This window comes from Eptatretus burgeri, chromosome 9 (genome assembly GCF_056783735.1).
Source record: "Eptatretus burgeri isolate ZD-2024b chromosome 9, Ebu_testis_v1, whole genome shotgun sequence".
Lineage (NCBI taxonomy): Eukaryota > Metazoa > Chordata > Myxini > Myxiniformes > Myxinidae > Eptatretus > Eptatretus burgeri.
The window spans coordinates 65,428,388-65,456,186 of record NC_140969.1 but is presented as its reverse complement, the minus strand read 5'-3'; the positions used below and the strand labels follow the sequence as shown (position 1 = coordinate 65,456,186).

Below are 27,799 nucleotides of genomic sequence, written 5' to 3'. Positions count from 1 at the left end.
ACTTGCTCGTTGCTCGTTTCCTTTCGGCATTGGAACTCATGACCTCTTCAGCAACAGTAGTATTTACATGTGAGCCCTAAAATGGTGAATTTTGACGACTGTTCCCAAAAAATGTATTTGTGCGTGTGTGCACGCATTCTGCTTTATATTTACAGCTTGCGTTTAGTCTCAAACATTTAAAAATCATAAACGATAGGCAATTGATTTCAAAGTGAATCCCAGCAAAAATATTTATAAGTTAAAAATATTCATACACTGTTTAACATTGTAGTTCATAAATTTTTTTGTCACAGCCAATTTGTGTATTAATTGTATTCACTATGAAGGCATTCTTGTTTCTTTTTCTGCTTTAACAGCCACAATTCCTCCCACATGCTTGTGGGGTTGGCCAGCAGTCTTTTATAAACTGGCTGTTTTTTTCAGACCTGATGTTCCACTAAATGTAGGATAGTAATTTATAATTTGTTCATGGTTCCGGCGATAACTTGCTTTTCTGTTGGCGAAGGACACCGTGGGATCTTTAACATCCACATGCTCATGCCGACAGATGGGATTCCCAGTTTAACATCCATACGAGGGATGGAAGACACGTTGATGAATACCCCTGCCTGTGAAACAGTGATGACCGTTTATAGCTGGGATGAGATTCGAACCCAGGGTATATCGCAGGAACCCAAACTTAACATCGGAGCGCCTACCAATGGAGAATGTTTTTAATAAAGTTGCATGATGAGTGGATGGAAAATGCAGCTAGCGTTCCAAAAATCTGTTTTATGTCAGTGGCTTGCAGGGTGTATGACGTAGCAGGAATGAGCGTCGGCGTACTTTATGACGCAAGCACGCAACGCCTCGCCCTGGAGCTACTCGTCCAATAGTTTGTAATGAGGTCGGGAATCGAATAAAAGGAAATGGTGACGGCTCAAGTAATTGTGCGTTTTAACTGTCGGATTTAATTAATTGTTAACTAACGAATAATCAAGGCAGAAAGTGTTTCCACAAGAACTCGACGTCGTCGCATTTATTTTCGCGCCAAAAAAAAAAAACGCGAAGGAAGCGTTTCGGATTGTGGGCGTGGTTTATATTACGTAAGGGTGTGGGCACCAACGAACCGTTTCGGAGTGTGGGCGTGGTTTATATTACGTAAGGGTGTGGGCACCAACGAAGCGTTTCGGATTGTGGGCGTGGTTTATATTACGTAAGAGAGTGGGCACCAACGAATCGTTTCGGAGTGTGGGCGTGGTTTATATTACGTAAGGGTGTGGGCACCAACGAAGCGTTTCGGAGTGTGGGCGTGGTTTATATTACGTAAGGGTGTGGGCACCAATGAACCGTTTCAGAGTGTGGGCGTGGTTTATATTACGTAAGGGAGTGGGCACCAACGAACCGTTACAGAGTGTGGGCGTGGTTTATATTACGTAAGGGTGTGGGCACCAATGAACCGTTTCGGAGTGTGGGCGTGGTTTATATTACGTAAGGGTGTGGGCACCAATGAACCGTTTCGGAGTGTGGGCGTGGTTTATATATTGGAAGGTTGTGGTCGTGGTTTATATGACAGAAGGGTGTGGGCGTGGTTTATATTGCAGAAGGTTGTGGGCGTGGTCTATATGACGGAAGGGTGTGGGCACCAACGAACCGTTTCGGATTGTAGGCGTGGTTTATATATCGGAAGCCACATTGCGCCTTTTCGCCCAGTTTCGCAGTTACGGTTCCTATAAAGCAACAATCGCTCCAATAAAAATGGAGGGTAAAACGTAAGTACGGCCTCACAACCGGGATCGCACTTTTCTATGTCAACAATGTCAGAATTGTGTCCTTTACTCTCGCCTTTCCCTGCCATGTGTGGAACCGCGCTTTGCTTTTCAAATGTATCGTGCAGAAACTCAATCCTTCACAGAAACTCAATCCTATATTGTGACTGTCTCTCAGATCCACCACAGACACGTCCGTCCCCCTCTCGTCCACCTCAGACACGTCCGTCCCCCTCGTCCACCACAGACACGTCCGTCCCCCTCGTCCACCACAGACACGTCCGTCCCCCTCTCGTCCACCACAGGCACGTCCGTCCCCCTCTCGTCCACCACAGGCACGTCCGTCCCCCTCTCGTCCACCACAGGCACGTCCGTCCCCCTCTCGTCCACCACAGGCACGTCCGTCCCCCTCTCGTCCACCACAGGCACGTCCGTCCCCTCTCGTCCACCACAGGCACGTCCGTCCCCCTCTCGTCCACCACAGGCACGTCCGTCCCCCTCTCGTCCACCACAGGCACGTCCGTCCCCCTCTCGTCCACCACAGGCACGTCCGTCCCCCTCTCGTCCACCACAGGCACGTCCGTCCCCCTCTCGTCCACCACAGGCACGTCCGTCCCCCTCTCGTCCACCACAGGCACGTCCGTCCCCCTCTCGTCCACCACAGGCACGTCCGTCCCCCTCTCGTCCACCACAGGCACGTCCGTCCCCCTCTCGTCCACCACAGGCACGTCCGTCCCCCCTCTCGTCCACCACAGGCACGTCCGGCCCCCTCTCGTCCCCCACAGGCACGTCCGTCCCCCTTTCGTCCCCCACACGCACGCCCCCCCCCTCTCGTCCACCACAGGCACGTCCGTCCCCCTCTCGTCCACCACAGGCACGTCCGTCCCCCTTTCGTCCACCACAGGCACGCGGTCCCCCTCTCGTCCACCACAGGCACGTCCGTCCCCCTCTCGTCCACCACAGGCACGCGGTCCCCCTCTCGTCCACCACAGGCACGTCCGTCCCCCTCTCGTCCACCACAGGCACGTCCGTCCCCCTCTCGTCCACCACAGGCACGTCCGTCCCCCTCTCGTCCACCACAGGCACGTCCGTCCCCCTCTCGTCCACCACAGGCACGCGGTCCCCCTCTCGTCCACCACAGGCACGCCGGCCCCCCTCTCGTCCACCACAGGCACGTCCGTCCCCCTCTCGTCCACCACAGGCACGCCCGACCATCCGTCCGTTCCTGTCCGCACTCCAACTCCCAAAGTTTTCAACTTTCACGTTTCATATTTGGTACATAGGTACAGACTGTGGAGACGGTGTGTCGCGACATACGTTCGTCATCTAAAGTGGTTCCTATGGCAACCAGGATGCTGTTTTCCATATCGTTGCACAATTCTGTATATACCTTCTTGTTCGGGCGTTTATTGTGCTCATTTGCGCTCTTGTTACTGATTACAATCTGCAAATACATATATTGCTTTAAAATTATTTGGATCAGACTTCACTGCAATGCTTTATAAGATATATTAATTATTAGACGAGTCTTTTAAAAACGATAAATGTATAAACAGGCGAGCATTGGGTGGCTTTGACACCAACTCTGGTTTAAGCCTGGTGTTGGCTTAGTGGTGTGGGTGGTGGCTTGGGATCCTAGGGTCCTGAGTTCAAGCCCCGTTGGCTGCTGAATTAAATAAACCAGGAAGTTGACTCAGTCTGTCATCCTTCCGAGGTCGGCAAAGTGAGCACCAGTGTACTGGTAAGGGGGACACTGCATCAGCGGCATAGCCGCGTCCCAACGTCCCAACCAGCCACAGGCTGCACTTGATAGAGAGAGTGTCCATTTTTTTTCAATTTGACCACATTACTAAAATGACTGTGGCCTTTCTACTTCTCAAGCATTTAATTTCGTTTTTTATTTGTTCATATTGTTGTGGATATAGTGTTACGAATCTGGCAGCCATGTGCACACAACAACCAGGTCCTATAGATCAGTTATTTCGGTAAGTACGTGTTTCTAGTTAGGGTCCCGTCCCTCGTCTAATGGGAATTAAATGTTCGTGCGCTGTGGAGTTATTTTGATAGTTAGGGTTTTCTTTTACATCACTTGTAACAACGACAACAACGCCCACCTTCGCTTTCACAACAACAACACTGCTCACAGTATTCTTTGCGCCTCGCTGGCGAGTGCGTGCGTGGGCGGAGTTTAACAGGAGCATGGCGTCCCTTTTTGGCCAATCGGCAAGGAGCGGGCGTCTCACCCGCCCCGTCCCCCACTGAACACAATCGCCATTACGCACGTGGCCGGAGGTGAGGAGGTAGGCGGAGCTACAAACGCCTCCGATCGGGACTCCACCCAGAAGGGTGGGAGTTGCCCCGCCTACCGTGGGCCCGTCCAATGGAAGACGGCCAGGGAATCGCAGGATGTGTCCGACCAATCAGGAGGCGAGTGGCCAGGAGAAGAAGCCCCTCCCTCCTGAAGAAAGAGTGTGGTTGTCGGGACAAGCAGAGAGAGTTTTGCGTCATGGGTGTCTCGAAGCACGCCTGCCTGGGTTTGCGGCGGACTGGATCCCGCGCTTCGGAGGTGTCTCGTCTGGCGCATTGCAGCGAGCGGTCGATTTTCATCAAGAGAGATCACCTTGTCTCGCCTCCTCTGGATTCGGCTGCCCTGGTCCGTCCTTTGGCGACCGGAGCTCCGGGTAGGGGTGGACGACCAGCCGCGCGCTCGCGGCCAGGTAGCCAGCCGTCCTGACTCCCAGACGAACTATCCTCCTCGGCTGGAGAGCCAAATAAAGACCCGGCGGGTCCATTTTCTTTTTTGGGTGTGCTTGTCTGTGTGCGGGCCTGTCTTGTCCAAGTATAATTGTTAAGTGCTTTTGTTGTACATTATTTGCATTTCTTATAGTCGTGATAACTCTGCCCTTACATGCTCCCCTCGTCTCCCCGATTATTGTAAAATAAATACCCCTATTGTTGAATGTACCAGCTCGTTTCTGTGCTGCTTTCATTGGCTTAGCACGGTGCATGTTCGGAAATAGCGAAGCGGCAAATTGTTCATTTGGTCCGGCGCGGCAATGGTAACTCCGCTCGGTTACGCCGGATCCAAGCCGTTACCCGCGATCGGATTGGACAGAGTCAGCAGAGGGTGTGTTCTCCCCGGTAGTTGGACGGTGTGAGTACTTGGGTAAATTGGAGTTAGACAAGTGGACCCTATCTCACGCCGTCAAAATATTGGCGACCATGGTCCTGTAAAGGACCCGTGCCTTTCGGAGTTCTCCGAGAAGCACGACCTAGATTCCGGGTGCTCGGTGGAGCTGACTCTACTGCTCCACCTAGCGGTCGTGCTCGCCGCCGACACCCGGCCCCACAACAATAGCTCCTCGAGGTTAATAAGTGTTTATTATAGCATAGTTATTCCCATGTTGAATGTGAGAGTAAGTGTGAAAGTAATTAAATGTTGTGGTAGATATGCGTTGCTATTTCATATCGGAAGACTCGTGAAACCCACCTTAGTGTGTCCAACAAAAGATTACATCCCCTTTGACATTTATTTCATGTTCCTACCTTTGTTTGGCTGTTACATGTGAATAGAAAGGAGTTCACTAGGTCCAAAAGCACAAGTTCAGGCAGGAAGCAAGGATTTTACAGTCCAATGATGAAAGGACAAAAGTCACAGCTTGGTACAGGGGAAGCCCCCCCTCCCCCTCTTTAGGGCTCGGACCAATGGCAAGCGAGCCAGGAGGGGCGAAGTGCGTCACAGCTTGAGGCAGGGGCCAAAGACTGTAAAGGGGGTGGAAGTCAAGAGATGCCCAAGGGAGCTACTGGGGAGAGTTTCCTGCACCCATCAGAGCCGGCTGAATTCAGATGAGCTGGGAGGGAAGCCGACCCCTGCCTTGCTCTGCCGGCATCACACCCCTCCCACCAGAGCACATTCCTCCTCCTCATTGCCACATTGAGAGTGATCGCAGGCCTGAACATTGCCTCATTCTTCCTCCCACTACATACGGGTTTGAGCTTAGCGAGTCCTGCTGGTCTGTCGCGATACTCTGTCTGTAGTTGTTTGTGTCTGAGGCCTAAGGACATAGTTTATCTCAGGACTTGTGTCCTGTTGATGATCCGTTCCATATAGCATATATTTGATGAGGTAAATTGTGGTTATAGTTTTTATTGTTATTGAATGCGATCCGTTTGTAAATGCATACTTTCTTGCACCACACAAATATACATGTTGATGTTGATTTGGCCTCAACTCATCCTGCTTACTGATGACGGTGCCACATGGCGGGTGTTGGGGAATCTGCTTGATATAAGATGGGCGCAGTTAAGAACTGCTCAGGGACACGGCACTCTGGGAGCTCGGCCAGACAACATCTGTCTCGTGTTAGCCCCGGCACGTCACTCACCCAGCACAGAGATGCCAATTGGTACCGACACGTGATGGGCGTGAGGATCTGCCTGGATATCTCTGTGGTGGGGGGGGGGGGGACAAGGTCGCTGAGCCACTCATCGAGTTTAAGTCATTCAGATCGACCGGGCAACCGTAACAATGTTTGTTGTTATTTTTTTCTCGATTATATGCTGATTATGTGAGGAAGATGTCAATGTTATGTAAACAGAATACATTGATAAGCAGGAGCTAGAATTTGCAATTGGTATTTGAATTATTGATTGTGGCACCCTGCAGGCTTGGCTACGAACAATGCGAGCAGGCTGTGACCTGGCTGCATGACCATTCGCAGCACAGACCATCTGTTGGGATAGTTCTGGGCTCTGGACACAGTGCCCTCGCTGATCAGGTTATCAAGGCAGACATTTTCTCCTATGCTGACATTCCTCATTTTCCTCGCAGCACAGGTACAACCTCCTTCCACACACCTTGTAATTTCTCAATTGATCCTTGATGATCTTCACAAATCCCTTCTGTTTTCTAACCATAGCAGGGGCACTGTCTGTTGTCACATCATATTTTCTGATGTCAATTCCTCTTTCCTCAAAATAATTAACAAATGTCTTCGCTATATCTTCCCTTGTGCATTTTAGGCAGCATAGCTCTTGTCGAACTTTGTCTGAGTCACAGTATCTCACAGCAACTACTAACCATGATACGTCATTAAAATACACACTCTCATCAAGCACGACGCTAAATACCACTGCATCGTTTAACACCACCGTGTGTTGTTAACGTTTTCTGCCATTTCGCTTATGCGTCTCTCCACTGATCTGGCAGACACAGGTACGTCTTTAATTCTGGAGATGATTGTTTTTATTGGGCAAACCATTTATGAAAATATCTGAACTGAGAAAGCCTTTTTTGTACATATATGAAGACCACAAGGGGAAAACCAGAGATGTCAGGATAAGTCAATTTTGAAGAAACTGAAAAACAAAGTTTCAAGACTTTGGTGGACTGTTTAATAACTGTCATATAGATTTCTTTTTCAGTCAAAGGAAGAGTGATCATTGGCCGATCAAATGAAGCATGTAGCATTTGCCAAGTTTCTGTGTTATTTAATTTAAGAGCAAAGAACGAATCAATGTTGCAAACTGACATCACTGGTTATTCCCTTGTTTTATAATTGCCATGCAATTTTAACCCAGGATGTGCAGCAAATTCATGCTTGTTGGTTATTAGCATACATTACATGACTTTGGTGATCACAGATTATTTTTTTCAACATTAAACGGTCATTGTTTTTTTGTTTGATTGGTGTTCAACGCCATACTCAAGGGTATTTCGCTTATATGACAACAGATTCTCCATTTCTTACTCCATACTACTTAATATGATGGAAAACCGGGAGGAAACCAAGGATAAACCACCCCCGCGATAGCCGGTCACCTCATGTGACTCCCTCATATACCTAAGCAGGTTGATTGGGCGGTGGGTACATCGAATGAGGATGGGTACTCAGACACGCTAACCATTAAGCCACGGCGTGGGTCCCATAAAAGTCACAATAAAGGTTTGACCAGGCTTGAACCATGATATGCACCAACTACGGAGCCCATGATGTAACCAAATAGGCTATTGTAGTGCTCAGAGTTTATGCTGTGAAAGTTTTACAACCTTTCACTTTTTAGTTTCTCAACTATGAATATTATGGTGGAACAGTTAACATGAATGAAAGGGAGATAACCAGGAGTAAAGTACTGACAACTTTGGGTTTCTACTTGTTCAGCTTTGACAACACTTGTTTTTTCATTGCACGGCTAAACTTTATACCATATAAATTATGTGACACCCTGGTTATTTGTTAAAGTAATATTGTGAGAGGAAACCTTATGTTGCCAACTATTGGCAGGTGCAATAACCCTGAAATTTATAAAAAGTGACATCTCTGGTTTTCCCCTTGTGGTCTTCATATACTAGACGACCCGTGAACCCGTTGGCTTCCCGTTGTGATAGCGGTTGATAAAAAATCATTTCAAAATAAAATAAAATAAAAAGATAGCTCCAGCGAACTATATCGGTGAGGTTATTTGCATTTATCAAATACTCCCAAAGAGTACTTGACTGAATCGGGAATTGATTTTTTTATAATTTTTTTCGTTGCCCGATTTTAACAAAACTAGATACTGCACACCACAGGCGAATGGTGAGTAAGGTGGCCCTAACATTTTTGTGCTATCGTATATTATTTTGGCTGTATTTTGGGAACATACATACATACATACATACAAGATTAGTTTTAGTAATATATATGTATATATTATATATAATATTTTCCTCATCTGTAAATGGCTTTCCATGCTTTGCAACACATTTAGTGCTATGGCCATTCCCCATAAGGGCCCTAAAAAGCAGGGTAACCCCTCCCCAAGGTAGAACAAACCACAACCATAATTTTTTGGTTTATTGGGATGTCTAAAGTAGGTAATGGATGGTTGTGAAAAAATATATTGGGGATAGCATGTATTTTGGTCATGATTTGTGTTAGTCGTCTCCAATAATTTGGCGAATGTTGCAAAATCACGAAAATGACTTGAACCTGCAATTTTCAACCGATTTGCACAAATAAGATGTCATTTTGTAGGAAATCTGAAAGGGCAGTACATAATTAGGTTGTGACAGTATTGTTTTGCCTAAAAAAATATAAGAGTGTGTATGTTATGGCTTTACTAACTGAGTCATCTGTGTATGCTGAGGCAACAGCAAGACAAATGTTGCAGGGTACACAAGTATCACGTGGCATACGGGGCATCAAAATTGTGTATGAGGCACTCTTCCGAACTTTCTTCAGTTCAATGGTTATGTGGTTAGAACAATCTGGTCGATCGCTTTGCAATGCTAACACTGAAGAGAAGTTCTTTGATCTACAACATGCATGTGGTGTCAAAGACAATTCAGTTGCAATTGATATTGCCAGAGAACTGATGAACAGTCAGTTGCCAGAGGTTGCAGAAGTTATTGCAGAATTCTTAGCTGTTGGTGAAGAACAATCAGCTACATTCACATATTGGGCTGATTTTATGGAGGGTGCTCAAGTCTTGTTGCGTCGACTCAGAGCAGAGAAGGAAGGCTTGATGGTACTTCATTTAAATGCGATGTGTGAAGCGATTGTTTGGTTTAGGGCTGCAGGCAGGCACGATTATGAAAAGTATGTCCCGACGTGTGTGGCAGATATGAAATGTCTTGAGGTGAAACATCCAGACGTCTATTGGCATATGTGTGAAGGTGGCCAAGTCGTCAGAAGGTCTGACAAGTACCGATTTAATGCTGTCAGCACCGACCAAGCACTAGAGCAGACAATTAACCGAGAAGGCAAAAGTGAAGGTGGCATTATTGTCCTTGCACTTCGGAAGGGAGCGATGACCCGTTGGTTGATGACCAGACATATCACAAGTGAATATGCCAATGCCTTTCAAGTGCTATGCCATGACAAGATGGAGAGAAAGTGAACACAGGAAGAACTGGGAAAGAGCTGGAAAGCAAGGGATGAATCTGATGTGCAGAATGTGGTTAATGTGATTACCAACAGTCAGAACCCATTTGATATAGAAACTGTGCCTTCAGAACTGGTAAACATCATCACAGGTCAGGTTGCGTCCCCAGAAGTAGCCAAGAGTCTCACTGGATTTCTTGACGAGGGTCGTCAAAAGCACACAGAGTTCATGGAAAAGAGACTGGCACCAGTATCTAAGTCTGTTTCATTCTGGGATCCAGAAACATGAAGATTGTGACCTTTGCAGACATGAAGAAGTCCATTAACATAGATAAGGACACCAAGAAGTTGATGATTGATTCAGAAGTGTTATTTAGAAGGCTTCTGGGTGTGTCAAAACAGCGAAATGTGAACATGGAAACAGTCTTACAGCATGAGCTTGCAGTCATCCCACCTGCCTTGTTCTATGATGATGGCAACATGAGGAAGTGTGTTAAAGCAGATCTAACCAGTAAACTGGAGTCAACAACAGAGGAAATCCTTGAGCTTCCACCATTTTATGGTCAAGGGATTTACATATATGATGGGATGGCGCTTCTCCAAGGGTTACATGAAATGCAGTTCAACACTTTCAGGGATATTGCACAGCTTATCTTATGCAAAATTGTTGCCCTGCTCAATAATTCATGGAACATCAAGTCTGTAGTCCTTGTGTTTGATCGTTATGATGTCCTCCATTCTGCCAAATATCAAGAAAGACAACGCAGAAGTGGCACTTCTGCAGTTGCAAGTCATGTAATTGCTCCAGACAGAGTTGTGCCACATTACAGGAATTTCCTCAAGAATTCTGCGAACATGGCGAATCTTGCAGCATTCATATCACAGTCATTACTAGATGACCCACCTGGACTGATCAATGGCCAGAGTATAACTCTTGCAGGTGGATTTCCAGAAGCTGAGAGAGTTGTAACCATTTACTCAAATGGGAAAAATAAATCTTGTCTGGCTCTTCAGCACACAAGAAGAAGCAGACACTCGGATGCTTCTTCATGCCATTGACCTAGCATCATCTCATGAAAGGCTGATAGTGAAGTCAGATGATACAGATGTCCTAGTCTTGCTGGTTTACTATCTAAATGAAGGCAAACTGCCAAAGTTAACATACGTGCATTCTGGACACACTGGACAAAGAACAAATAGGGAAAGATTTATACCGGTTCATAGTATCTGTCAAAATGTAGGAGAAAATGTAGCACGTGCCTTACCATCTGCACACACCCTTACTGGGTGTGATAGCACCAGTAGTCTCTACAAGATTGGCAAGTTTACAGCCTTCAGTAAGCAGGTTCAATATGCAGAGGATCTTCCTGCTCTGAGCACCCTGGGCACAACTCCTGATTTGACAGAAAACCTGCAGGATGCTCGTCGGTACACATTAGCATTGTATGGCAACAAAATGAAATCCAATCGCAACTTATGTACAACCTTAGATGAGTTACGGTATGAATTTGCTTGCAAGAGTGACAAACCTGCATCAGCATTTCCTCCAACTGAGGATGCTTTCCTTCAACATGTGTTGCGTGCCAAGTACCAGTTAACTATATGGATGCAATGTGAAGTTTCAAAACCACAACAGTTGAGCCCAATTGGTAATGGCTGGAGATGGGATGAAGACACATCTTCCATGCAACCTGTTTACTATGTGAAAGAGGCTGCAACCATTGAAGTCAGAGACCCAACTCACATGTACTGTATGGATGCTGAATGCAAGACTTCACAGACGTGCCACTGTTTGGCATTAGGATTGCCTTGCACTGACTTCTGTTCATGTCTCGGTATGGAATGTGACAACAAACGTGAAGCCCCTGTTGCTGCAGATGAGAGTGACTTGGACAGTGATGATTTTGATTAAATCTCTTTGTGAATTTCATATTCAGGACCATTTTATGCAGAATGTTTTGTTAAATATATTTGCTAGTTTCAGTGTTAAGGCAAAACATATTAGTATACAACAAAATGTAAGATAGCATTTTGGAATAAAATTAGTTAGTAAAATCACTTTTTTCAGTTTTGAAAACTTAATGATTCTGATTTAGTTACTGAGATGATCTGAAAGCAACATATACCTTTGATTCTGTACAAAATGACATTTTAATTATGAAAATTGGTTGATAATTGAAGATTTAATAGTCATTTTTATGATTTTCCAAAACGCACAAAAATTTCAGGCACTATAATTACAAATTCCACCAAAAATACATGCTATCCCCAATATATTTTTTCACAACCATCCATTTCCTACTTCAGACATCCTAATAAACCAAAAAAAAATGGTTGTGCTTTGTTCTACCCTGGGGAGGGGTTACCTATTTTTTCCCAGCCATGCCACAGCACTAATTGTAGTTATTTTGTAATTTCCCCTTTTTTTTGTATTATTATTATTATTATTATTATTATTATTATTTTTTGATTTAAAAGTAATTTTTGATTCCCTCTGTAGCTTGATTTTTACTGACACATACGTTAGTAAAGACACTGCTTTGCTTTCCATAGCTTGCTGTGGCCCGTTTGATTGTCTCAGCCTTGTCCACCTCATCCTTGAAGTGTTTCTCATGTTTTTTTTTTTTTCTGAAACTTTTATTGACGGATACTTTATATGCGACAAACAACTCTCTCACAACCTAAAGTACTGTAAAAACAGCACGGTCTTTATGTTGAACAAATCTATATTTGTCTCCAAAAGGACTGGAATGAACGAACATCTAACCCGTTTTTAGGAACTGCCATTTTTTACAAAAAATAAATTTAATTAATCTTATCACAAGATTTCCTGTGAATCAAGATTGGCTGACCCTGCAAAACTTAATGTGGTAAATAAACCAATTGAATGTTTTTCTTTCTCCGTCAAAGAACTTTCATTGGCTAGTATAATTTAGATTCTAAAATACGCTCCCCAATGAAAGCTTTTATTATTATTACCTCCACCACCGAAGGTGAAGGAGGTTATGTTTTCACCCCTTTCTGTGTGTTTGTTTGTTTGTGTGCAGGATATTTCAAAAAGTTTTGGACAGATCTGGATGAAATTTTGTGGACAGGTTCGGTGTATGACAAGGACGAACTGATTCGATTTTGGTGAAGATTCAGATCCGGATTGGACAACTAGAATTTTTTTTTAAGTGATTCTTTACCATTGAGAGATTGGGCCAAAAACAATATATAACACGATATCGCAAAAAGTTGTTTACGGATTTGGATGAAACTTTGTGGGCATGTTGGGAGTGTGACAAGGAATAATTGATTTAGTTTTCGTGAAGATCTGAATCTGGATCTGAATCTGATGACTTTTAAAGTGATTCCTCACCATTGAGAGAGGGCTAAACCGATATATAGCACGATAATTCAATAAGTTGTGGACGGATTCGGACTAAACTTGGTGGACACGGGTGTGCGACCATATCAAATTGATTCGATTTTGGTGAAGATCCGAATCCTGATCTGGATACGAGAATTTTTTTCATATTTTAAAGTGATTCTTCACCATTGAGAGATGGGGCCAAAAATGATATTGTACTGTATAGCATGATATTTCAAAAATGTATTGTGCCTGATATGTTCTGGTTGATCAGGCATTGCATGGCGGAGGTATGTACTCGACCGAGTGCCCTTAGAATTTTTTTTTTAGAGCGATTGACAGAGCAGTGAAGCATCGTTTTTAATGGGGGTTTTTTTTTTTTTCAACAGAGTTTCTTTTCCGTTAATTAGACTTTTATTGTACGTGCCACTCAAAATCATCTTGCGTGCCACTCATGGCATACGTGCCGTACGTTGCTGACCCTTGCTCTCGGCCATCCTGCCAGTCTACTGTATATAATATTGGAAAGAAAATTTACTCTAAAAGGATAATTAGTTGTGCAGTATCATAATTTCACATGTTTTAGAGCAGACATATTATAAACCACAATTTAAATTTGCTAGAACAGTTTAACAGGGCCTTGTTTCCCCTCCAACCCGTTTTTATTTTCACTTTTTATTTTGATAGAATAAAGAAGCCTGGTGTTGGCGCAGTGGTTCGGGCAGTGGCTTGGGATCCAAAAGGTCCTGAGTTCAAGCCCTGTTGGGCCACTGAATTAATACACCAGGGGGTTGACTTAGCCTGTCATCCTTCCGAGGTCGGCGAAATGAGTACCAGTATACTGGGCCGGTGTATACCCCGGTTAAAATAGGTGTACCATATCCCTGTGTCGTAAGAGGCTACCAGGGTTGCGTCAGGAAGGGCATCCGGTGTAAAACATGTGCCAAATCGCTATGCGGATCATATGGATGATCCGCTGTGGCGACCCCTCACGGGAGCAGCCGAAAGAAGAAGAAGAAGATTTTGATAGAATAAATGTGCTTGTTTTTCTTTTCTTTAATTGATACTATTTTTCCTTTCTCTTCACCGGCCTCACAAGTAACGGTTATAGAGCCGTATCATATGGTTACACCCCGAGTATGACATGCTACTAAATATTTTGTTATTTTCTGACTTTCTTTTCATAAGAACAATTATATATTTATTTCCTTGTTAAGCCTGGTGTGGGATTAACAGTTAAGGTGTCTGGCTTAAGATCGTTGGGTCTTGAGTTTGAGTCCCTGGGGCATTCCATGTTAAGTGTACACACCCTCCCGACACTAATACCTAATTTTCTCCCCATATGTTGGTCATTTATTCACTTGGGTGAAAAAACTCAAAATACCAACTTTTAGACCTGTGGGCCCATCGGGGCCCATTTTAGGGCCCCCCAAATTTGGGCGCCCTACGTTTGACCCACAATCTTCCAGTGGCCATATCACAGGTTGTAGTGGTCCGATTTGGCTGATCTTGGTATCAAAATGTTCGTAAAAGCGAGATCTTTCGAATTGCGTAAAGTAAAATCACTCCGAAACAGTAATTCAAAAAGTTATAGTTTGGGGTGCTCTTTGACGTTGGGCCCCCGCTCCCCAGCCAAACCGATGGTCCCGATTTTTTTTCGTGTGAGAATACCCCTTCATATACTCCAACACCTCAGCATAAATGAAAATGGGATCTCAATGGGTTCAAGTGGGATGATGGTTTTATTGTTCGGGGACTCGGGTGCTGGACATAATACGCCACAATACATAGCACAATATTTGAACACAAGATTTCCAATACACTATTTCCAATACACTGCGTCAATACCATACTCTGGTATATTGTACATAAATTTTCCACATGTACATGCAGGAACTGGAAGCGATACTAGTACGAGTAAGAGTTTTTCCTTGCATATTATAGTCAAGATTTTTTGCCAACCAATGTTTTATTTGACAGCTGTGTGTCTTTTTTACTGATCGTGTAGGTTCTACCTGTAGCAGTTTTTGGTTCTACGGAAAGAAGTATATCAGAAATGTCTAAAATGCAGTGATCTTCAATGTCAGGAAAAAATAAACTATTTGTGGGCCCGTTTGGATGAAGAAAAATCACTTTCACTTCATGAGTGTTCTGAAAGGCTTCCATGATGCAGGCAAGCCACCATTTTCCATCATAGTGCACTGTGACATAACCTGAGAGTTTTCCGTTAAAAGTTGGTGTAGATTTTGAAATAGCTGACTCGATACGGTGTTCCTCGCTAAGGATAAATTCGCGTACTTGAAGAGCAGTTTCAGAAATAGGGATGAAAGCATGAAGTTTTTGAGTTCCAGCTATGGTTTTGGCCATTTTTAACCTTTCTTCCAGATTTCGTTCTTCCTCGTCAAACGCCTCTTGGGTCCCGTAACCAAACTTCATTTCATTCAAACCATTTTCAGCAAAGGTGAAAAGATCTTTTGGAGAAATAATTTGACTGTCATAAGGTCTACACAGGCTCTCACGTGTTGCCTCTCGTTTGACTGTACCTCCCACGCCATCTTAAGGGCCCTTGCCATGACTTGTGGCAAAAAATGCCATTCTGCGTCAATACCATACTCTGATTTGTGACGACATAGGTTTATGAAGGCTTTGCAATTCTTATATTGGCCAGCGCAACCGTCGGAGAAATAGTAAAGTTTCTTTACATTTACAAAGCTGGATTTCAAGTGTTCAATGAGCATTCTTTGGAAGAGGTGGACTGAGACAACGTCGTGAGTATTGCATTCTGATATAATCGTGAACGAATCGTGGTTTAATTTGCCATCGTCCGATTTGAAATAGTAAACCCAGGGGTGAATTGTCGCTTGAGAGCAGTTCCAATGGAATCCTTGGGCTGCATCCTGTATGACAAACGAATAGTTCTCTGAGAAGTCTCCAATAATGACAAGAAGGAGACTTCACCGATTTCGTCTTTCTTATTTTTCAGAAACTGAGATTGGGCCTTGGTAATGAAGTCGTGTCTCACTAATTTCACCGCACGTTCACAGAATTGATTAATGAATTCTTCCAAAGGCAGGACCATGGAGCTCAGTTCAGATCTGTCGGTGGATGTCCTCCGTTTAAACTGAATTTCATCAATATCCTCTAATTCATAAGCACTCAGTATCTCGGTTTTGAAGTCTTCAATTGATGGGCAACTTTCACAAGTTGTGAAATAACATGCCGGTTGTGCTGGTTTACAAACTATGCGTGCTATCACATGATGATAGCTCGGAAGTTCGGCTGTCCATGGCATTTTGGAACCAAACATCATGAGTTTCACATTTTGATGTATCGTACATACACATACACTGTGTGTACCGCCTGAACCGGTCAGGACACACTCCGAGGGATGGAACATGGCGAACTTCGAGAATCCAACTTTCAAGCCAGGGTTCTTCTCTTTGAATTTCTGAAACAGTTCCTTGAGATTGTTTAGCACCAGGCGCTTTTTGAATTTTGTCTTTTCCATGTTCATTCCTGACCACCACACAGTCCTTTTTCCCTGGCATTATTCGGCTGACTTCATCACTTCGGTTACGGCGGATTTCACTTCGTAAGGCAATATTTTACCCTGTTTGGGATTTGGAGACGATAGCAGAACATTTTCTTTCTCTAAATTTTTGGCTTGCACAGCCATTCTTTGGGAGCAACTGAATTCACTCATCATCCCTCTGATGCTCATATTCCGAGCAAATATTGTCAGTACACGTATTTGCTCTGAACGGCTCGAAACAACGTATTTTTCTTTCAGGCCTTTAATCACCTCTGGCATGCAGTTTTCATCACATTTTGACGCTGTATTTTGGGTTTTCTCCACAGTGCTTGGTCCAGCAACTAGTTCTAATTTCTTTCGCACAGAATCTTCCACTTTACTTCGCTTTTCAGGAACGTACCCTGGGTTCCTTTCCGCCTTTCGTTTGTCGAATGGGCTTTCATCTATCATCGATAACGACTGGTTTAATAGGTCAACTTCTGCTTCTCGCTCAAAAACCTCCTCGTCCTCATCTGTCGAAATAGATTCTGCAATGCCTTCGATAGTACGTTCTGATGATAATTTCGAACTGGTCGAAGATGATTCTTCAATACGCTCTGGTGACAACTGAGAGTTTTTTTTTTTTCTGTACAAAGTCTGTCATCTGTTTTCACCTTTGAAGAAAATTTCATCAATATATCATTTGACACATTGCGAAGATCTTTTCGTTGTTTCGTTTTATGGCAGCTGAACGGATCGCAACAGTATTTTTGGAACTCCTTTCGATCTTCAGTCGCCATGCTTACTGCAAAATATGCAAACACTGAGATTAGCCCATTTATAACTTAATTCGATGACGGTTACACAAAAAATGTACACTTAAAAATCAATAGACACAATGGGCAGAATAATTTTTCGCAAATGATGCAATATATATATATATATATATATATATATATATATATATATATATATATATATATATATATATATATATATATATAATTGTCAATTTCAGACATAAAGTCACCTGCCAGCAGGTGACGTCATTGGAACGATGACGGCAAACGTCGCCCAATGTCGAATCAAGAATTAGTGATATGTGGACCCCGAACAATAAAACCATCATCACACTTGAACCCATTGAGATCCCATTTTAATTTATGCTGAGGTGTTGGAGTATATGAAGGGGAATTCTCACACAAAAAAAAATCGGGATCATCGGTTTGGCTGAGGGACAGGGGCCCAAGGTCAAAGGACGCCCCAAACTATAACTTTTTGAATTACTGTTTCAGAGTGATTTTACTTTACGCGATTCGAAAGATCTCGCTTTTACGAGCATTTTGATACCAAGATCATCCAAATCGGACCACTACAACCTGTGATATGGCCACTGGAAGATTGTGGGTGAACCGGGGGTACCCAAATTGGGGGGGGGGGGCTAAAATGGGCCCCGATGGGCTCCCAGGTCTGAAAATTGACACAATGTTTTACTGTGGATACAAACACTTTCACAAAAAAAAGAGTGAAATCTGAGACAATGTGTCAAAATTTCGCTGAAAAATGTGTACACTTGACATGGACCGCCCCCCCCCCCCTATTGTGCCGTTGACACAACGCCAGGTGGTTGACTCAGCCTGGCATCCTTCCGAGGTTGGCAAAATGAGTACCAGCTTACTGGAAGCATGGGCACCACATCAGCGCCACAGCCACATTTCCAGCAATGATGCAACCAGCAGCCACGAGCTGCATATGAAATGAATGAATGAATTTGTTTGTTTTGATTTTTTGCAGTGCCTGGCCACGTAGGACGTTTGGTGCTGGGAGAGTTGGGCGGACACACGTGCGTTGTGATGCAGGGACGTTTTCACATGTATGAGGGTTATTCCGCCAACACGGTCAGTCGGTGTCTTGCCTGATCACCTATCGATTTGCCATCTCTTGCCCATTCTTTGCTTTTCTCTGCCCGTGTGAATTTCTGGGAGTAGTGATTATCATCGTCACTTTGTGCAGGTCGTGTTCCCGGTACGTGTCATGAAGCTTCTTGGCGTGCACACCCTGCTGCTCACAAATGCTGCCGGAGGTCTCAATCCTGAGTACAATGTTGGTGACATAATGCTCGTGAAAGACCACATCTTCCTTCCTGGTTTGGCCGCCCATGGACCTCTGGTTGGACCCAATGATGAAAGGTCATCATTCACTGTGCTTTTCCTCCTTAGCATTCCACCATAAAGAAGAGAATGCACTGAGCGTTGCTTTTAAGAAACAAAATGCTGTTCAGCAAAATTGCATCGGGAAAGCAGAAATCCTTTTAAATCAATGTCTCAAAGTGCTAAGTGAACTCAGTAAGACGCAAGTTAAATCGTGATCCCTTATCCCATGTGTTGGCACCAAAGTGGGCATGGACTGTCAACAGTTTACATTTTGCATTCCACTGTTGGCGGGATCTGGATCTGGACCTGAACCAAAATTTAATTGGCTTGTTCTTGTCACCTACCATCCCAACCGACTCATCGACCAAGTTTTGTCATCCGTCCACAACTATTTGAGATGCATACATATATGGGGAGCATGTGCCACAGCACATCGCTGCATCCACTTTCCGTCAGTACTCCAGGGGCCTCCGTCTGGCCAGCCCCCAGGCAGATGCCTGGCCCATCCCCATCAGGGGATAGGACATTGCAAGCAGCCACCCAAAGGAACGGCCTCAGGATAACTCGAGGAAACCACCGTATGGTGGACGACACTTCAGCACCACCCTGCCATACACTGGTGCATTTTGTGGTGGCCATAGTGCAAATCCTGCCAACAACCTCATAGGAAAGGTAACTCGCTGCAGGAGGACCTCTGCAGACACAGTTGGGCACCAGATATGGATGGCCGTTGGCTCACATGGAGCTCCTCCGCCCTTTGACAGGTTTTGTTTTTAGTCCTGTTGGGTGTCCATATCCATAAACCCTCCTCACCAGGAGGACCTGGTGGGTAGGGTCTAGCGATATATCGATATACCAGTTATCTCAATATAATTTTCAATATCAATTCACTGGTATTGGAATTCTGAATATACCAGAATACCGAAAAAAATCGATATGAAAAAAACAATAATCCGGTATCTCACCAACAAATCGAAGAAAGGTGGTTGCAATCTTTAAATACCGTACAGAATCACTTAAAAATACAGTATCCATATCTGAATGTTCACCAAAATCGAATCATTTCTTCTATGCCAAACACCGAACCTGTCCACAACGTTTTGAGATATCCTGCTCACAAACAGGGTGAATACATAAACTCTGTCCACCTTCTGTGGCAGAAGTAACAAGCCCTGGCAAGGGTCTGCAATCCCTGGTTGCTCTTTCTACTTATAAACGTTTTACACAGCGTCAAGAGAATCGCTTTATGCAACATGTCGGCCAATAGAAATGCCCACCTTTCCTTAGTACCGAGTTGCAATCCGTTAATCATATTAATTCATCTTGTATATGCCATTACCAGTTTTACTCTGTGTCAATGCATGCTACGAATTGCTAACACATGACTGATGATCGATTACCTCTCTTGCCTTCATTTCCTGTATTTGTTTGAGGTGCTGTTTTCCCACATCTCGCACATTAACCTTGTGATGACAATCCGAACCTTCTACGTTTTGCAGATTTGGTCCTCGTTTCCCATCTACATCAGATGCATATGACCCAGAACTGCGTGCCATCGCACGGGCTGTAGCTAAAGAGCTGAAATTCGGCCAACGTTTACGTGAGGGCGTCTACGTTATGGAAGGTGGCCCAGCTTTTGAGTCTGTTGCTGAGTGCAGGATGTTGAAGTTGATGGGAGGTGATGCTGTTGGTATGTAATCCTTCTTTGTTTTGTATTGTGTACATGGCCTCAAATAAACTTTTGAAATAAAAAATAAAATAATAAAAAAATTAACTTTTACCCTTTAATAATTGTGTGACTAAATTATTGAAATATCTGCTTTTTTGGTATTCTTTTCTCACCTGCGTTAGAAGTAGAGCGGAAGGCGGTGTATAATCAGACACTGATCAGGTGATATATTACTGTTATATGAATAAAATGGAAATGTTGGGGGGAAAAAAAAGTGTTGAATAAAGCAAGCATTTTCTGAATCTAATCGAGATGAGAAACAGGATTGAATGAGACCCACCATTATTATAAGTGAAGAAGACGATGAATGAGGACGAGTTTTTGTTTTAATGTAAATTGAAAACGGCCCATCAATCCTCACCTTACTCAACTATACCGTACTGTTTGTAGATTGGGGCTTGATTAGTCGTATCCTATATAGGACAATTGTTGCCGGACGCAGGGACAGACGCAGGCACGCCAAGAACGAGCTCTTTATATATTATAGATGCTGAAGTACAAAACGCTGGACACAATAAGTGATTATTGTTAACAGTTTTGGCTTTACACATGTACAATTACATTTGTAAAGTCAAATTATATCAACAGGGCTGCTGCAGTGCAGGTGGCAACAGACATGCACTGTGTACAGAGCTGCACTGTACCTGTCTCTGCGTCAACGCTACGTTCGGTGTCATCTTCCATGCAATTGTAATCAATTCCTTTGTTTGTGGTTATTATTACCCTTAATGATTTTTCACCTTGGCTTTCAAGAGGAAAACCGTTACTGGGGTGAACCAAGTGCAAAAAAGTCAAGGAAAGTGATGTGTGAATCAGAAAGTGAAGGTTTTGGATGAACTTGGTCAAGGCGAGAGTGCGTTTATTTTATTTATTCGTTGGTGTTTGGAGCTGCAGAACGATTTATAAAAGAAACGCATCGACAGCTTTAACAAAAGGAGGAAGGAAAGGAAGGGGCTTTGGGGCTGGCAGGATGGGCTGGAGGTACGCACACCCGCCTCTAAGCCGTCTATCCTGGGCTTGAATCCCAACCCAGCTTTCAACTGCCATCCTGGTGTTTCACAGGCAAATGGTTCCTCAATGTGTGTGCTGTCCCTCCCATGAACGTTAAACTGGACATCCCATCTGCCAGCATTAGTTGGTGGACATGTAAGACCCCACGGTGTCCTTTGCGAAGAGTATGCGACCCATCATTGGCACCATGAACAAATTATAAATTCCTGCCCTAACTACTGGGAAGGTAATGGAAAACCAACTAGTATAGCCCTTGCTCAGGAAGCTGTGTCAGTGCACTGGCACTCTGTGAAAACGACAGTACTCTACATGAGTTTACCTTCCTTACATATACACCAAACTTTTGCCAATTGTAAGATTTCCTTACACAGTGAAAACTCTCAAATCCAAAATTTCAAAGTCTGATATATTCCAAAATCCTAACAAAATTTGAACTTCAAAAATTAAATTATTTTAAAAAATTAAAATCATAATAAATAATGCATCATGTGCTTAATTACCGATTTCATCTGCTGGTGTGATGGCCACATTCAAGAAGGAGTTCACCATCAATATCTGTATTTAGGCAGTTGCACATGCACGGCACTCGGTCACACAACCAACATTTAAAAATGCATGACGTAACTTATGGCCACTTTCCAGGTTCGATAACACTGAGCAACCGGAAGACTTTGAAGGTTTTAAACTTTCAACTGAGATGGTTGACACAGCAGAATTGATACACTATACAAAGGGTATGAACACAGAAGTGGCCAAGGAGTTGTATGAAGATGACATCGTGAAATGGATGAATTGCGACGGTGAAGTACGTGTGGTCTACTGGATGACATGAAGAGATTGTTGACACGGTTATTAACTCCAATGAAGAAAATAATTATAACAGCAAAAGCTACAGTGAAGAAAAAAAATAAGCAGAATAACGACCATTGATCAGGGAATAAAACTTGGAGAACAGTTTATAAGCTTCTTGCAGGGGATGAATTTTCTCTCTCAACAAGAAATGAATATTTACCTTACCCAAGAGAAACTAATGAGGAGAAACCAAACTTCAAGAAATAAATTACTCCAGAAAATGTTTAAGAGGGCAACAAAGCATTGTTATGTAAACAAACTTTAAGTGGTAGTTCAACCTCTTCACAAAGTGTATCTGTCCTCTCCTACTACCATTACTCACCATATCCCTTGTTTGTCCAACACTCCCTCTATTTTGTCTTTCAACCCTTGCTGTTGGTGTCCCGCCCCCCTCGCCCCCCCCCACCTGTTTACTGTTCCTTTTGTTCTGTCCCATCCTGATCCATTCTGTTATCGCTTTTCTACGAGACTTGACTTCGTATAAAATAAATATGTAAGTAAGTCAGTAAGTTTTGGTTCACGAGTCAGTAAGTGACCACTATATTCGTTATGGGTGTGTGTCTGTCTGTCTGTCTGTCTGTCTGTCCCGAGCATAGCTCCGTGGGTTTTGATCCGATCTTTATAAAATTAGGGTGCGAGGTTTGTATCATGATCTCGTTGTGTTTTCCAGAGAATTGGCGTGCTGCACCCATTATGGGCGGAGCCACGCCCAAAAAACATGTGTTTTTAGGGGTAGCCGGTTTCAAGTTACATCTTCTCCGAGGGGGTTTGTCGAATCTGGCAGGGGTTTCGGTATTTGGTTAGCCCAATGGCACCTGCATAGCCCCACGGAGCTCGATTTTTTTTTTCATTTTCGTCCCAAGTTCAAGGTCACAAGGTCATGAACTTAGAAAATGTCAAAAAAATCAATAAATTGGGCATCGAGCTCCTAGGGTTTTCAACTGTTTCTAATGAAAGTTGGTATGCAAGTACTGCACTTCGAGTTCTACAACTTTCATCATTTACGTTTTTCCCGATTCCCGCCAGTTTTCCCGTGGCGTCCCCTCGAAGGTCAAAAAATAAAAAAAGGCGAACCCTGTACATTGCTCGTGAACCATCGCCGTCTCCAGACTAGTCATATTCTAAAATCCGAAAAATTTTGTCATCCGAATACTGTTCAGTCCCAAGAAATTTGGGTTTGAGAGTTTTCACTGTATTTCGTGAAAACCCTTTTTTGTCAATTTTGAGATAAATACAGAAACAAGGAAAAACAAAACAAAATGTTTGCTTGTTTTCAAAGAGAACGTGGTCATTCCAAGTAAAGTTATCGAATATGTCGGAAAAAGTCATCATGTTTGAATGTCCTTAGTTTTATTTTTAAAATGTATTTCCGTTTCGTTTATCAACTCCTGACCTACACCTCTGATTATGAATCCTTTTTTCGCTCTTTTATGAGTTTTTACCGTTGCACCGTTGTTAACGCAGTATTAGAATGTAATGTGAAAAATGATGCACCATGAGGCAGCAAATGCAATTTTGTAAATTTTCCATCAAAGTGGTTTGAGGCCTTCACACACGTTCCAGGATTGGAGAATGTCACACGTCTTTCACGGCTAATCGGGGATCTACAAAATCACTACATGGCTGCCTCCATAAATTACTGGGAGAGTGATCAAGTTGCATTTGATGTGTCAATGATGAATCATTTTTGTACAATGATCAGGTCGAGCATTGCTCAGTTTTTCAAATTATAATTTGGTTTCCCTTTAATGTGGGACTCTCATGTGATGATGATTTGTGTTTTGACTGACATGCGACTCAACTTGTCATGGTAGGCATGAGCACGGTGCCTGAGGTACATGTCGCACGTCACTGTGGCATCAGAGTCTTCGCCATCTCCCTGATCACCAACTTGGCCGTGCTGGAGTTCGATAGTCCCCAGCGTGCCACCCACGCCGAAGTGTTGGAGACTGGCCAAAGGAGTGCTGCTAACATCCAGCAACTGATTATCAACCTCTTAACCTGTATGCCTCCGCCTACCCCCAGTGACTGAATCCTAGTTGGGCCTGGAAAACAGAAGATGGAACCAAATGCTTGGCCTAACACTTTTTGATAATTTTGTCTTTCCTCTGCTTCAAATAACTAATATTTTCCTCAATTTATTTGACAAATATGTGGACAAAGCTTGAACCTGGGAGTTGGAATTTGTCCTTTCACAAAGTTTATAGTTATTATTATGATCAGGGATGGCAGGATGGCCTAGAGGTACGCACACCCGCCTCTAAGCCGTCTAGCCTGGGTTCGAATCTCGACCCAGCTATAAACGGTCATCCCGGTGCTTCACCAGTAGGACGTTAAACTGGGCTTCCCATCTGCTGGCATTAGTTCATTGAAGTTAAAGCCATGGTGTCCTTCGCGAGGAGTAGGAGAGCTAACGTCAACACCATGAACAAATGACAAATTCCTGTCCTGACTTCCTGAGTCAGAGTGGTGACCCAATCAGGACTGTGTGGACCGAGTGAATGCCCTGGCATCACCAACGCTCAGCATAGGGCATGCAAAATGATTCTGATTATTGTTATTATTATGATCATTTTATTATTTGCGTTTATTTTCAGTTTCGGCCATGTATTTTCGTTCCAGTCACAATTGTTCACAAAGCTACCATTGGTTTTAAATGCTTCCTGATCTCAGGCTTGTTCTTTGCTTGTAAACAATTAATTTTGCAGATTTTTCTTAACTCTCCAAATGAAACTTGCAAAATAAATTATTTGTGGCAATATTAAGTTTAAAAGGTGATGACAGTCATTTTGTTTTTGCCTTGAGCAAAAAAAAACTTTATTTTTCTACGAACCAAAGTACTTGTTTTTCTGATGTGCAGTTTGAGAGGAACATTCTATTTAATTACAGCATTTTATAATGTTATACAGTACTTCCTCTGCATATAATTCAAATTGCAAAGTGTTCGTATGAACACCTGAACCAAGATGTTAAATTGTTTAATCGGTTTAAGATTATGATCCCAAAAGTTTAAATTTATCATCTCGTCTTCTATCCGAGACGTTCCCCCTCCTATCCCCCAACCCCCCTCCCCCCCACGAGATTTTCCCCACAAGACATATAGTACTATACTAGGGTTGGGCACACATCGACGTTTTCTCTGTTGTCCCGTTGAAAGGAGTGCTTTTTATGGCCATTTTTCACGCTGATCACGAATCCGTTGAAATTTTTGACCGAGGATGATGTCTTAGGTTGGTAAAATGCAAAAAATCAAAATGGCCACCAAATTTACCCACTTTTCAGGTAAAATTTGATAATTATGAAAATTATTATGAAATATTATTATAATGTTATTACATGGTCATCTCATTAAGACATCTTACTAAGACATCATCCTTGGTTAAAAATTTCAACAGATTCGTGATCAGCATGAAAAATGGCCATAAAAAACACTCCTTTTAACGGGACAACAGAGAAAAAGTTGATGTGTGCCCAACCCTAATATTACATGCCCTAGTAAGCCATAATTATCAAATTTTACCTGAAAAGTGGGTAAATTTGGTGGCCATTTTGAATTTTTGCATTTTACCAACCTAAGACATCATCCTATGTCAAAAAGTTCAACAGATTCGTGATCAGCGTGAAATTTGGCCATAAAAAACACTTCTTTCAAAAAAAGTATGGTTGTATGTCTAACCCTAACTATACTGCCAACAAGCTGATGTTTCAGAGGCACATTCCAAGGAAAATGAAAGCAATTATCAGTCCCAATCCTATATGCTCTGATCATACATTCCAATTCTCCGCTTACCACCAATATCCTTTCAACCTTTTCCTTTTCGCCCAACTCTGACCACATTCCCTTTGTTCTCTTATCTTCCAACCTTTTCTTTTTATGAATTTAAATGCTCTGATTACCCCTCCCCTCCCTCTCCTCCCTTTTCCCCAGTGTATATGTAATAAGTGTCCTTAAGCTAGCAGACAAATGCAGCACATCGGTTTGCAGTTAAACTTCCCACAGGTTCTGGCTGTTGCTTTAATTTCGTTTCAGTGTTATTGCTTTCATTTACACATCAAATTTAACATTTCTTTCAATAAATTTTCCTTGATAATGTAATAAAACTTGAGAAGCCACAGAAATGTTTTGTTAAAAGTATTTTTCTATATCCTTCCTCATTTTGATTTGGTGTGTAAGTGCATCATAGCTATTGGGCTAAATATTTCTTTTAAAAAGGTTGTGTACAGAAATCTATGCTCATGCAGCAACTAAATATGTATAAAAGGCTGAGAAAAACATTGCTTGAAGGGTGAAGAAGGTCAGTAAGGGTATCACAGGACGGGTAGGTATCGGAGAAAAGGTGACTAAGGACAGCACTCTTGAAAGACTGGAGTGAGTGGCACGACACATAAAGGGAGTTGGCTTCACAGATGAGTGGATGGAGGGATGAAGTATTGGAGGTGTGTGCTCAACTTAGAGATAGGTGTTGTTACCAGGTGTAGGATTCTGCAAGAGCACACAGATATAGGTCAGTGGTACATTGATGTAGACCAAGAATATGTTCGATCATATTATTTTCTGCCTTGGTCAGTTTTAAAATGCTTCCTTAAAACGCCAAACTCAACAGGGAGTTCTCAAGACAACACCATCAAGAGCAACAAGTTTATCCTCGTAGAAAAAATCTAATTGCCATTCGAGGAGGGCCACAGTCCGATTGAGTGATGTAGAAGTACCACACTTACCCTTGAGCTGTCTAGTCTGGGTTCGATTCTTGACCTGGCTATAAACTCTTAGATTTGTATTTTGCAGGAGGGGCATTGCATCACAAATGTGCTGTCTTTTGCATGAATGTCAAGCTGGGTCTGTTTGCTCAAATTTGTTTGGAGGATGGAAAATATCCCACAGTTGCTTGCAAGGAGTAGTGAAGTTATCATGGGAAACCTGGCAAAATTCCTGCCACATTCAGTTGCACGTCCGGCCTGGCATCCGTTTCGTGAAATGTGGGACAAAAACATTCCCCAGCCGCTCCCACAAGAGAAGATGTGAATAATTGGATCCGTTAAATTGGAAGTAGTCGTAGATTCAAGGAGGGGCTCCTGAATTATTATTCGGTATTATCCTGAATTATCTTGAAATCAGCATTAAGCACATGATGCATTATTTATTATTATTTTAATTTTTTTAAAATAATTTTATTTTTGAACTTCAACCTTCGGCTTGGAAGACAGGTTGGAAAATAAGGATGGGTGCCAGATTGTCCTGAAAGATCGAGAGATGTTCAGAGTTCACACTGATCTCAGGTTTGGGATTCAGTACATCCATCTATTGTTAGGTTAAAACAATTAAATTTGACCACAACCTTCTTCACCTGTGAAGACATAAAAGAAGGGGTCTGAAGGGATCTACAGAGGAAGTTTATAGGGGGGTAGTGGGTTGCCTCCCCAAAGAGGCATTTGCTTTCTTCGCAAACAATACACACAATTCCGATGAAACTTCATGCCAACCATCATCACCCATGATGTACCAAAGTTTTTTCATGACATTAGAAAAAATTGGCGTCTCGGAGGGTCTATAGGGAGAGGGGGTTTGCCCCCCAAAATA

At 43.1% G+C, this 27,799-nt stretch overlaps 1 protein-coding gene across 1 annotated transcript; it reads left to right on the top strand.

Annotated features, from left to right (window-relative positions):
- The first annotated feature begins 1,599 nt into the window (after positions 1-1,599).
- On the top strand, positions 1,600-26,340 carry LOC147020243 (purine nucleoside phosphorylase-like). Its single transcript, XM_085895466.1, has 6 exons — positions 1,600-1,751; positions 6,415-6,584; positions 18,271-18,374; positions 18,490-18,665; positions 20,129-20,319; positions 24,036-26,340. Exons 1-6 carry the CDS (start codon positions 1,738-1,740, stop codon positions 24,251-24,253), a joined length of 873 nt encoding a protein of 290 aa, XP_085751592.1. The 5' UTR covers positions 1,600-1,737; the 3' UTR covers positions 24,254-26,340.
- Positions 26,341-27,799: the final 1,459 nt, after the last annotated feature.

What these genes read in the sequence shown, in the direction of transcription:
- LOC147020243 (XM_085895466.1), top strand. An exon ending in TCATTTTCCTCGCAGCACAG is followed by an intron (nt 6,585 to 18,270) that starts GTACAACCTCCT and finishes GATTTTTTGCAG; the next exon opens with TGCCTGGCCACGTAGGACGT. An exon ending in GATGGGAGGTGATGCTGTTG is followed by an intron (nt 20,320 to 24,035) that starts GTATGTAATCCT and finishes TTGTCATGGTAG; the next exon opens with GCATGAGCACGGTGCCTGAG.